The sequence below is a fragment of the Bubalus kerabau genome, chromosome 18 (genome assembly GCF_029407905.1).
Source record: "Bubalus kerabau isolate K-KA32 ecotype Philippines breed swamp buffalo chromosome 18, PCC_UOA_SB_1v2, whole genome shotgun sequence".
Classification (NCBI taxonomy): domain Eukaryota; kingdom Metazoa; phylum Chordata; class Mammalia; order Artiodactyla; family Bovidae; genus Bubalus; species Bubalus kerabau.
In genome coordinates, this window is record NC_073641.1 from 7,525,864 (window position 1) to 7,538,142 (window position 12,279).

At 36.0% G+C, this 12,279-nt stretch overlaps 1 protein-coding gene across 4 annotated transcripts in view; it reads left to right on the forward strand.

The window, feature by feature from the left end:
* The window catches only part of CPEB4 (cytoplasmic polyadenylation element binding protein 4), a 73,208-nt gene that overhangs the window by 41,565 nt on the left and 19,364 nt on the right, over window positions 1-12,279 (forward strand). For 3 of the 4 annotated variants that reach the window (XM_055554896.1, XM_055554897.1, XM_055554899.1), the window contains exon 3: window positions 2,758-2,808. The exons of the other annotated variant lie outside the window; for it this stretch is intronic. In XM_055554896.1, coding sequence (XP_055410871.1) covers window positions 2,758-2,808 — 51 coding nt within the window. The remainder of the gene's footprint in view (window positions 1-2,757; window positions 2,809-12,279) is intronic. 4 annotated transcript variants of the gene reach the window in all.

A 12,279-nucleotide genomic window follows, 5' to 3' on the forward strand; every position in this document is an offset into this window, starting at 1 on the left:
GTTGGCATCTGTAGAGCATAAATAAAAGGGGCGCGAGGAGAAGGTGAAAGGCTTGTAGAAGACTTTAGAGTAACATGGAACTTATAATGGGAGCTTTCAGAGGACTTCCAGAAAGGAAGGGGTCTGTGTTCTTCATATTAGATGTCATGAATGGATGACTCTAAATATTTTAATTATAGAAAGAATTTATAGGATAGGGCAGGTAGGGTAGGGAAGCATTATGAAAGTTTTTTCCAAAAGTTTTCTCATGTCACTGCTAATATTTTAAAATTGAAATAGAAAGCATTGCTATTTGTTTAACAAAATATTTAACAGGTGTATTTACTATACAGAGGGCATAACGATTTCAGACCAACAGGACTCATCATAAGAACATGTCAAAAAATAAAAACAAGTATCACTTTCAGAGTTAAACTGTAAATTTTGTCAGTGCCCTATTGTCTTAGCTAAAGGATAGAATTACAGCATTTAGAAGTCTGAGGAGCAGAAAAAGTCTCAAAGGATACCTACTTTGTGAGTGCAGGGTGGCATCTCAGGAGGTGTGTGTTGAGGCAGACTGAGAGAACTGAGTGAGGGGGTATTTTTGTGCCTGTTTTGTTGAACTGTTCTTATCTCTTACAAGGTACCCCAGAAGTCAGTTTCTGATAAGGTGGAACTTGACTAGTTAAATTGGGCCAGCTAGTTTGGGAATTTATCTTTGGATTCTCATTGTTAATTATCCTTTTTTAGTATCAAATAAGAGGCATTATAGTTCATATAGAACAGCCTTGGTTTCATTAATGTTACCTTTTAAAAAAATTAAGAGTATCTTCTTCGAAATAGCAGAAACTTAACTTCAGTTAATATCATTAAATATTTTTGTTCCTGTGTTGATTTATATCATCTTTTTAAAAAGTGTTTTATGATAAAAATGGTATGAGTGATAACTATTAGTTCACTGACTATAGGGTTTTACAGCTACAAAAGTAATCCAAGTGTTCCATCACAGAAAATCAGCTGCTACTCTGAGTTAAGTGATTTAGAAACACTATTCCCTCCCTCCCAAGTTTTTAACAGTTAAGGTCATGTTCTTGTTCCAGCATCTCAAGTCTATGCTTTTTTAAAGATATTCTTGTGACAGGTCATATGATCTGGGCTTGCAGTTAAAGCAGTTAAGCTGGAATTCACTGGATTTAGCTCCTTGGTTGTGTATATAAACATTAAGTAACAAAGCCAATTTTTAGGAAGAAATTGAAATATCAAAGTTAATTTTCACCTCCTCCTTGCCGGTCTCCATCCCTACCTTTCTTCCCTAAACAGGAACACACTGAAATTTTAAGTGAAGCAATTTACAATTTAAAAAATCCTTGTATTTGGTTTTAAATTGTAGAAAAATTTTCAGATTTTGTTTCATATTAGACTCCCAAGTTTCACATGTGGATTAATTAAAGCTATTAGCAACAGACAACACTTTTCTCTTTTCATGGCATGAGTTTGTTTCTGTGGAGACTATTTAAAAGAGGATTTTGAGAGATTGAAGGATAGCTGTGGTCTAAAGTTCCTTTCTAAATAATTTTAAGTGTGTGGCTGGTGGTGGATAGGACCGCATACTAGCCCTGGCTCCCATAGTGTTCATCGGAACTAGGTGGGGTCTGGAGTCTTCCCGGCATCCTGAAAGGCTTGCTCCAGTCATGGGAGAAGCTCTGCTTACCCACCGTTTTTATTGTCTTGGAGAGTCTGTTATGGTTCTGTGGGGTCAGAGTTTAAACTGCTGTTCCCTAATTGGAATGTTTGTAATTCTGAGTCAATTTTATATTCTCACACTACTCCTGATGCATAGAGTGCTGAACTCTGGTAGGTAATTAACTGTTAAGTTCCCCTTTCCATTGCTTAAATGAACAAGACTTGAGGGTTCTTTACCATTCTTACGAAGGGCATGTGGAGTATGGAGACATAAAAATGTTGTAATAATGAGTTTTATAATTTATAGCATAGATCTAGGCTTAAGTATGTGCAGTCTGGATACCTCAACTTACATGTAGAAACTCTTCCAGAGTAGAAATGCATTCCCCCCTTTATTTGTGGAAGATGGTGCATCCTCCAAAAATTTTAGACTTTCAGAAGCCCTTTTCTCATGGGTATCTTGCGTGCCCATTTTAGGTTCAAAGTTCAGAGAAAATTAACCCAGCATTTACTGAATGCTCTTCTGCCTCTGTGCATTTTGCTGTGTGCTTTGCTATCTTTTTCATGTGTAAGTACAGTGAAATGTGTTCCTTTACTTTCTGTACTTATTCCCCCAGATATGAATTTAAACCTACTGGCATGGCTGTACATGTAGGCATAAAACTGGCACCTTTGTTATGATTCATATAAAAAATACTACTGCTAGCTACATACTTTTAAATAGCAGTAAAGAACTACACATGAAAGAAAACTTGAACACTGATGGGGAAAAAGCATGAAGATTGTTATTAGGAGTTGATATGAGAACATAATGGTGTAAAGATTACTTTGGATGGGGATTTGGAAATTAGAATAACTGAATAGTGAAATATAAGGGATATTTTATTTTCCCACTTTCAGGCTTTCCCTTTTTTAACATTTGTGAACATGCTGTTTGATATGTCCTCTAACTCTTTGTGTTTATTAGCACAGCTAAGTTTTATTCCCATAATATGGTTTTTAAAATACCTATTAAGCAATTAATTCAGCTTTGTTGTTGAATACATTTAAATCATCTATGAATAAATTATAGTAACGGCCTTCTTCTACCCTTAGGTCGTCTAAACTATTCATATCCAGGATCCGATAGCTCTCTGCTTATTAATGGTAAGTGATAATAATTGATTCACCCTAGTAAAATTCAGAGAATTGAAACAAGTTAGTACTGGTTAGAAAATGTAGTAGTTGTGCTTCAGCAGGTGGAGAAACGACATTAGTTTGCTCTGCAGTGATAACTGCAAGTTGCTATTAATCTGTCAGATATTTTATGAATAATTACTATTCCTCCAAATTAGAGCAGAAACTTTTTTTAAACTATGAGAGCCAACTAATTTGCTGTCTTAAAACTGGTGACAATGAAAATAAATGAGGATCCCATAATGACACATAAAGAATGGCTTAATGCAGTGTTTGCTTCTGTAGCGTGACCTTTGAAACGTCGACACGAAAACCATTTCTGTGTAGCTGGAAAAGGAAAGGGAAGGTAATCAGAGATCTAAAATCAGAAAAAACAGCGTAAGACCACAGGGCTTGACTTTGCAAAGGACAAGGTCATTCACTATTTGCTATCTAATGACAACAAGAAAAATGAAGTTTTATTAGCCTTTGCAGTGCCTTCAGTAAATTCTCCTTGCCCATTCTAAATATTACCACTGAGCTGTTCTCTTTTTATATGTGTATTCTGAAGCAGACTATATTTATTAAGGAAGGAGGGGCTGTCTACTCACAGAAGGAATTAAAGAATTAAAGGAATTAAAGAATTTTTAAAAAGTCTTTTTTATAAGACAATAGTTTAATTGGGTGGGATACAGAAGTCTTGTTTACTTCTTTTTCACTCTTTTCCTATTGTATATGGATTTCAAATTTGTGTATTCATAGCGCCATCCACAATGAATGAGTTGTTAAAAGAGTTACTAAAACTCATTTTAAGTCCCACCACTTCTATGAAATATTCTTGACCAAATAACCATATTCTCCACATTCCCTAAACAAAGCAAAACCAAAAAAAAAAAAAAAAAAAATCCTCCTCCTTGTTCATGGTCTAGTATGAATGAGGAGTTGAAACTTACTTTTTTAACTGGATTTCTTTTTCTGTAGTGTTTAAAAATCAGTGTTCTGTAGACTATAGGATTATAGAGCCGAGAAAAGTTAGAAGGAGATTTGATTTATGAGAGTTGCTGCATGCATTAGATCCTCTGGATACCACGTGGCTTGTAAAAACCTCCCTTGTTCATCAGTCTTTGGTCTTTACATGCTACAGTGCCACAAATAATGCCAAAATACAGTATTTTAGCATAAATGTGTATAGACTGAAGTCCAAAGCTGGTGACGGTGGTGTCAGGGTAAGGCGGAGTAATGTAAGGGCTGCCATCGTAGTGTGGTTTCATCTTCTCCTGTGGAATGAGTTCCAGAGGCAGGTGCTAGAAATTGCAGGCAACCAAGATCTGAGATACTGTTGTTCTGTCCTAGGCAAAGGGATCAACTCTTGGTTCTCCCAATTGTTTCATTCCTGCTAAATTATTAATAGGTCAGTTGCTCCTGGGGTATCTTTGTTGAGTTGAGAAAAAGAAACATTCTCTGGTGGGTTTTCCTTAAAGCCAAATTCACTTAATTTTTTAGAGTCTAGTATGAGATTTTTTTCCTTTTATACCCCCCCACCCCCCTTAATATCCTTTCTTTCAAGATTAGGTTATTTTTTAATGACCCTCACTTGGCAAAGGAAAAATAAATATTTATGTTTTGAAATTTTACTGCCTACACCCTCTAGAAGTAGACTAGATGGTTTTTTACTGTTGTATACATGGAAATTTTATTCTAGAAGTGAACTGACTGAGGTTAACACTAGCTCAAACTGAAAGATAGGAAGATAAAGAACAAAGAGATGTCAAAGAGGGGAAACTTGCTGCCTCCTCAGGCAAGACCCAAAGTATGGGGCTATGGCTGCCATGGTCTCGGATCCAGTATTCAGCTTTGCAGGGTCCCAGAACTTCATTTTGTCGGTATGAGCAAGTGTTAGTTCTTAATAACAAGCTGACTTGTACTGGATGCCAATTTATACATTCATAATGAGGCAATGCTTCCAGTATCTCTAGATACTGGAGTTTACTGATAGTCCCATTCCCTCTCTGACAGCAGAGTCCAGATTATAGAAGGTTGTTTAAAAGTCTTGAAATTAATCAAGGTGGAGGTGGAGGAATGTTAAGACAGTTCTTTAGTCACCTTGATTTAGGCATGCAGGAGACTCAAGTTTGATCCCTGGGTCGGGAAGATCCCCTGGAGAAGGAAGTGGCAACCCACTCCAGTATTCTTGCTTGGGAAGTCCCACGGTCAGAGGAACCTGGCAGGGTTGCAGAAGAGTCGGATATGACTGGGCAACTAAACAACAGTAATAAATTGCCCATTCTCTTCAGTCAAATTTTTGAAACATCTTCCATGGTGGATTGCTTCTATAGATAAAGTGGTCGCATTTGTATGATAATTCTTAGTAGCACTTTGTTCTCGCTATAGCTCAGGTTTTGGGGGTTCCTGTATTGCAGAGCTAGTTTAATGCATTACTTGTGTTTAATGAAGAGAAACTCAAAAATCACAAATGATACCCATCTTGTAGGATTGTGGTGGAGATTAAGTACATGTAAAATCATTTAGCATAGCACCTGGCATGTAGTCAAACTAAATTAATTAACATCATTTTGGGAATATTAGTGCTAAAGATTTGTAAGGGGAAAAAGAAACACAAACCAAGAGATTATGATTAGTTGAAAAAATTATCTAATATTGAACATGCTTTATTTGTCTCTTATTAGGATAGATAGCCTGAAACTTAATTTATTTACTTTTAAATGCAATCTCTTTACATCTTACATCCATTCAGCCTTTTCTTAAAGCTGAAAATAAGCCTAATACGTTGTGTTGTTTTGTACTCATTATTCAACGTTGAGACTTAAATGAACCAGCAGGAGCTGTTCTTTTCTGTCCATCACAAGTAGTCTATTCAGGCTTTTAAAAACCTTTAGAAAGGTGATTATATAGCTACTTTACTTTGCTTCAATTAATAATTTTCAGAGCTTTTTCTTCCAAGCCTCTGTTGAATTGAGAACCATTTCTTGCTTTATTTGAATAAAAATATGAAAGAATTGTTTCCTCTCTTAAATGTACTTTTGAATTTCAATGTGACTTTTATTGTATAACTTGTTTTGAAATTTTCAAGCAGTCAGAGGTTTGGGGGAAGAAGTGCAGTTTAAATTCTAAATAAATAAAAAGGAAAAGATTCAAAATACTTAGTCTCCTAGCTTCAGCAGTTATATTGGAATAATATCAGCATTTACATGTGCAAAGATAAAAAAGGGCTCGCTTACCCAGCAGATCAGATTGCTTTCTTTTTTCCCCTGGCTATACTCAATCATCAGTTTTCAGACTATGCAATTACCTTCATATTACCACTCATGACTTTTAAAAGACATTGCCAGTATAATTCAACAATATTAATTGTGTATTCTAGGGAATTACTATTGTTGTATTACTAGTTGTAGAGATTTTTTTTTTGAGGGGAATCCTTAGGGGAAGATTCTTGGATTTTAAATGTACTAAAAAAACAAAGCAACTTTCTGGCTACATTTTGGATATTGTAATTAGTTCTCTAGGACTGCCATAACAGGTACCACTGACTGGATGGCTTAAACTGAAATTTATTTCTAGTCTTGGAAGCTCGAAGTCTGACATCAAAGGGTGAGCAAGGTTGGTTTCTTCTGAGGCTCCCCTCCTTGGCTTGTAGAGAGCTGTCTTTTCCTTGTCTTTACATGGTTTTCCCCTCTGTGAAAGTCTGTGTCCTAATCTCTTATAAGGACACCAGTCATATTGGATCAGGGCCAGCTTGGTGACCTCTTTTAACTTTAACCACCTCTTTAAAGCCCCTGTTTCAAATAGTCTCATTCTGAGGTTCTGAGGATCAGGACTTTAGCGTATGGATTTTGAGGAGGAAACACTATTCATCCCTTAACAGATAACCATTTCCTAGTTAATCTTATGTAGGAATATAGTTAGAATATCCATTTTATAGTTATGAAAAGCAACCCTGAAACAGTTTCTCAGCTAAGTCAGAAAGCAGTGCTAAGCATAGGCCGATTCGTCTCATATTTCTCTGGTGCATTTTGGTTTAGCTCTGAGCTAGATATCACATTGAATGATTAATTTTCCTTTTACCCAACTTGAAATTTTATTTTATCCAAGAAAACTTAACATTTAACCACTACCACCACCTCTATAAAAGTGCTTGTGTGTGGTACTTTTTTCTTCAACCTCCCACTTTACAGCTTTAGTATTTAGTTTGGTATTTAGTTCAAAAAGCACTAGTTTTGAACAGATGCGTGTATCTATGTATTTCCTTTCCTCTGTGGATGTCTCTCATTTAGAGCATTAGCTAAAGTACTTGTTTGTCTCAGAAGAGATTAGTAAGAAATCTTTTAAAAGTTAACATCGAAAAATACCTCTTAATTATAGTTCTTTTAAAGGGAGAAGATTGTTTGCTTAAGGAGGGTAGGGGACAGAAATCTATGAAAAGGGAGGGCATAATTTACCCAGGAGAAATGTAGATTATAGTCACTTGCTGAAAATGTATGTAATGTGGTTCATAGTTACTACAGGAAAGAGCATGTTTAAAGATCCTTTCATGAAAAAGACAATATGAAAACCTATTGTAAACTCTATAAAGTGGTCTACAGTTGTTATCCTGGGAGTAGTAATGAAGAGCTGAAAGTAACTGTTGAAGATCAGCCTAAGAATATATACATATGAGGTTACTTTTGAGGAAGGAAGAAAATTATTATTTACTGAGCATCTGTCAGACCATCATATATATATGTGGTATCTTTTGTTATTCATTTTTGCATTTTTATAAATAATAAGCAGGGTTTGTGAAATACAGAAACTGAATTACATTCAATCTCTGCCCTTCTGTAAGGCAATTTAAACAATCCTCTCATATCTGTATTATATCTTGTCAACATTCTTTGAATTAGTATAGCAAGCTAGTATAAACACAAGCCAATGTGACATAGGAAATTCTATAAATCATATGAAAGTGAAAGTTGCTCAGTTGTGTCCGACTCTTTGCGACCCCATGGACTGTATAGTCCATGGAATTCTCCAGGCCAGAATACTGGAGTGGGTAGCCGTTCCCTTCTCCAGGGGATCTTCCCAACCCAGGGATTGAACCCAGGTTTCCTGCATTGCAGGTGGATTCGTTACCAGCTGAGCCACTACTGAAGCCCAAGAATACTGGAGTGGTTAGCCTATTCCTTCTCCAGGGGATCTTCTCGACCCAGGAATCGAACTGGGGTCTCTTGAATTGCAGGTGGATTCTTTACCAGCTGAGCTACCAGGGAAGCCCATAAAGCATATATCTAAAATAATTTTGTGACAGTGAACCCATTAAGAAATTAGGGGATGATTTATAAAACCATTTGAAATGATTCTTTGCATCTTTGTTGAATTATATACTTTGGCCTTTGTGATGATTGTCTTTTTTTTGGTTCTGGCACCTTTATTCTTTTGTTTACAGATTGACTCAGCGTCCAGTCTTTGATTTCTGTCTTTTTACCTGGTTTACTAATCTGACTGATTCTCCCACATACTCTTTTTTTTTTTGGTCCTACTGGAAAAGCAAGTCAGTTGCTAACATCTTCTATTCTGACCCACCTCCCCTTGTTTTCCAAGTAGCGCTGCTGTCCACCTTCTCACAGCGGGCAGAGAGAGGTAAATGGAGGTAGACCAGCCTGAGGCCGCAGAAGTAGTACAGGTCTTTCATTGCCCCCCAAAAGCTAGTCATATTTTATTCTTTACAGCCTAAAGTCCTATTCTTTTTTTTAAATTTATTTTTAATTGGAGGAAAATTGCTTTTCAATGTTGTGTTGGTTTCTGCCGTACAACGTCAGTCAGCCGTAAGTATGCACACATCCCCTCTGTCTTGAGCCTCCCCCCACCAGCATCCATCCCGCCCACTTAGGCCATCACAGGGCACTGAGCTGAGCGCCTGTGCTGCACAGCAGCTCCCCACCAGCTCTCTGTCTTACACATGGTAATGTGTGTGTTTTCAGTGCTACTCTCAATTCGTCCTGCCCTCTCCTTCCCCTGCTGTGTCCGCAAGTCTGTTCTCTACATCTGTGTCTCTATCCTGCCCTGCAAATAGATTCATCAGTAACATAGACTCCATAAATGTGCATTAATACATGGTATTTGTTTTTACTTCACTCTGTGTAACAGGCTCTAGGTTCATTTACCTCAGTTCAACTGGCTCAAATTCTTTCCTTTTTATTAAAGTCCTATTTACAGAATTAGATGTAGGAAAGGATGCTTTTAATATATCATTTGTTTTTTTTAATTATTTATTTTTACTTGATTGATGTTTGGTTTGCAGTATTGGTTTGATTTCTGTCATGTATCAACATGAATTAACCATAGTGTACATATGTGCCCTCCCTCTTGAATCTCCCTCCCAGCTTCCACCCATGCCCACCCCTTTAGGTTACTACAGAGCCCCCGTGTGAGTCCCCTGAGCCATACAGCAAATTCTCATTGGCTGTATGTTTACATATGTTGGTGTATATGCATCCATGCTATTCTTTGTATTCATCTCACCCTCTCCCTCTTTTCCTCCACCCTTGTCCATAAGTCTGTTCACTATGTCTGTGTCTCCATTGCTGCTCTGCAGACAGATTCATTAGTACCATCCTTCTAGATTCCATGTATATGTGTTAATATACAATATTTGTTTTTCTCTTTCTGACTACTTTTCTCTGTATGATAGGCTCTAGGCTCATCCACTTCATTACAACTGACTCAAATGTATTCGTTTTTATGGCTCAGCAGCATTATACTGTGTATATGTACCACAGTTTCTTTATCTATTCATCTGTTGATGGACATCTAGGTTGCTTCTATGTCTTGGCTATTGTAAACAGTGCTGCAGTGAACATTGGGGTACATGTGTCTTTTTCAGTTTTGATTTCTTCAGGGCATATACCTATAAGTGGTATTGCTGGGTGATATGGGGGTTTTATTCCTAGATTTTTAAGGAATTTCCATACTGTTTTCCATAGTGGCTATATCAATTTACATTTCTACCAGCAGTGTACGCGGGTTCCCTTTTCTTCACACCCTCTCCAGCACTTGTTTGTAGATTTTTTGATTATGGCCATCCTGTCTGGGGTGAAGGAGATACCTCATTGTAGTTTTAATTTGCGTTGAAGTAGTGATGTTGACCATCTCTTCATATGTTTATTAGCCATCCGTATGTCTTATTTGGAGAAATGTCTGTTTAAGTCTTGTTTTTAATATAAGTACCAAGAAGAAAACTCAAAAGGATCCATTAACAAATATGGTAATACAGTGCACATAAGAGTGTAAATTTGAATACAACAGAAAAGGATAAAATGAGAAGTGGAATCAGTTTTTCTTTCATCATTCCAGTTCCTCTCCCCAAAGGTTCTTGTGGTTGTTTCTAGAAAAAATATTTGAGTACATTCCCATGTATCTATTTCTATTTCCTTTATTGTTAAGTTCACACAATAAGAATCATACAGTATACACTTAGGTACCTCATGCAAGCTACATTTTAGAGATGTTTAGTATCAGCACATGAATATGTACCATATTTTTAAAATAACTATATTTTTTGTGATATATTTTGTGAATATACCACTATTATATCTAATTTGTTCCTTTTCTAACAAATGTTACAACCAAATAAGAAAAAGATACTTTTTAAGAGATAAATATTTTCATTTTTATTATATATAAATAAATAAATAAATAAGTAAATGTGTGTTGAAAAAGACCTGATAAGAGTCTTTCTGTACATTTTTGCAAGTCTAGAATGCCAGACTACTGAAATATTTTACTAGAGAAAATTTACTGATGAATATAGGGCATTTGTAAGCAATCTTGTAAAGATATTTTGGAAATAATGTATTTATCAATACATCTAATAGCAATATTCACCAAAAAGTTATAAAAATTTATAGCCATAATGTTTCCAGCCCATTTAGAACATTCTTGAATTATTTTAATACTGAACACCAAATTATATAGATCAAACCAAGTAATATAAATGATAAACATATAAATAGTATTCACGTTAACTCTCATGGGAACCAGAGGGTGTTTATTCAATACTAACATAGATCTTTTAAAAACTAGCAGTGTATGTGCTGTGCTGTGCCTAGTCACTCAGTCGTGTCCAGCTCTTTGGGACCCCATGGATTGTAGATCTCCAGGCTTCTCTTTCCATGGGATTCTCCAGACCAGAATACTGGAGTGGGTAGCGTTTCCCTTCTCCAGGGGATCTTCCAAATGCAGGGATCGAACCTGAGTCTCCTGCATTGCTGGTGGAGTTTTTACTAGCTGAGCTATCAGGGAAGTCTTAACGGTGTGTATTCTTTGGTAATTACAGGAAAATTCTAAGCAGAGTTTATTTCTGCTGACTTAGCTAGAAGTTTTCCAAAATACAGATTTCTTTAAACATTGTTTTTTTTTTTATTTAAATTTATTTATTTTAATTGGAGGCTAATTACTTTACAATATTGTATTGGTTTTGCCATACATCAACATGAATCCGCCACAGGTGTACACGTGTTCCCCATCCTGAACCCTCCTCCCACCTCCCTCCCCTTACCATCCCTCTCGGTCATTGCAGTGCACCAGTCCCAAGCATCCTGTATCCTGCATCGAACCTGGACTGGCAATTCGCTTCTTATATGATATTATACATGTTTCAATGTCATTCTCTCAAATCATCCCACCCTCTCCCTCTCCTACAGAGTCCAAAAGACTGTTCTATTTAAGTGATTTTTTAAACTGCCACTACCTCTAGTGTTTGTAAAATGTCAAATAATGTGCAACACTTGATAGTCTTGAGACTGGAAATCTGTCTGACATTTTCCTCAGGAAACTGATGAAGATCTGTGTTATAAGCATTTCATCATAATACTGTTTGCACCAAGTGTGATTTGAAACTAGTGAGGAAACAATGCTTTAGTACCTCTTTCATACATAGATGAAGTGGCATCACTTACTGTTCATTTCATACCTGAGTTCTGGTTGCATAGGTGTGTTTATGTTATGGAAAGTTCATTGAAGTATATGCTTATGATTTCCTATATATATATATAGGAAAGTACACAAATATATATATATATATATATATATCATACATCCAAATATACATTAAAATAATGTATATCATTGGAAATAAAAAATTTAAGCATTCTTATTTTCTTTGCTCCAGAATGTCATTGTTTTAATTTTTTGGTACTAGTTTATATTGATTTGCCTATTTAATTGGGCAGTTTTTGTTGCTTTGAGCATTATATGCCTATATCCTAAATGTGGGGAAATGTTTCTAAATAGTTTTTGGCATTTAATCTCTGAATTTAATAGTGAATTCTTTTCTGTTAACCAGCTTAATTTTGTAGTATAGAATGAAAGTTTAAAAGTATACATTTGAAAAAAAAAAAAAATAAAAGTATACATTTGAAGACTTTGAGATTCTTCAATTTTTGCTTTTGATGTATAGGCTTTACTGTT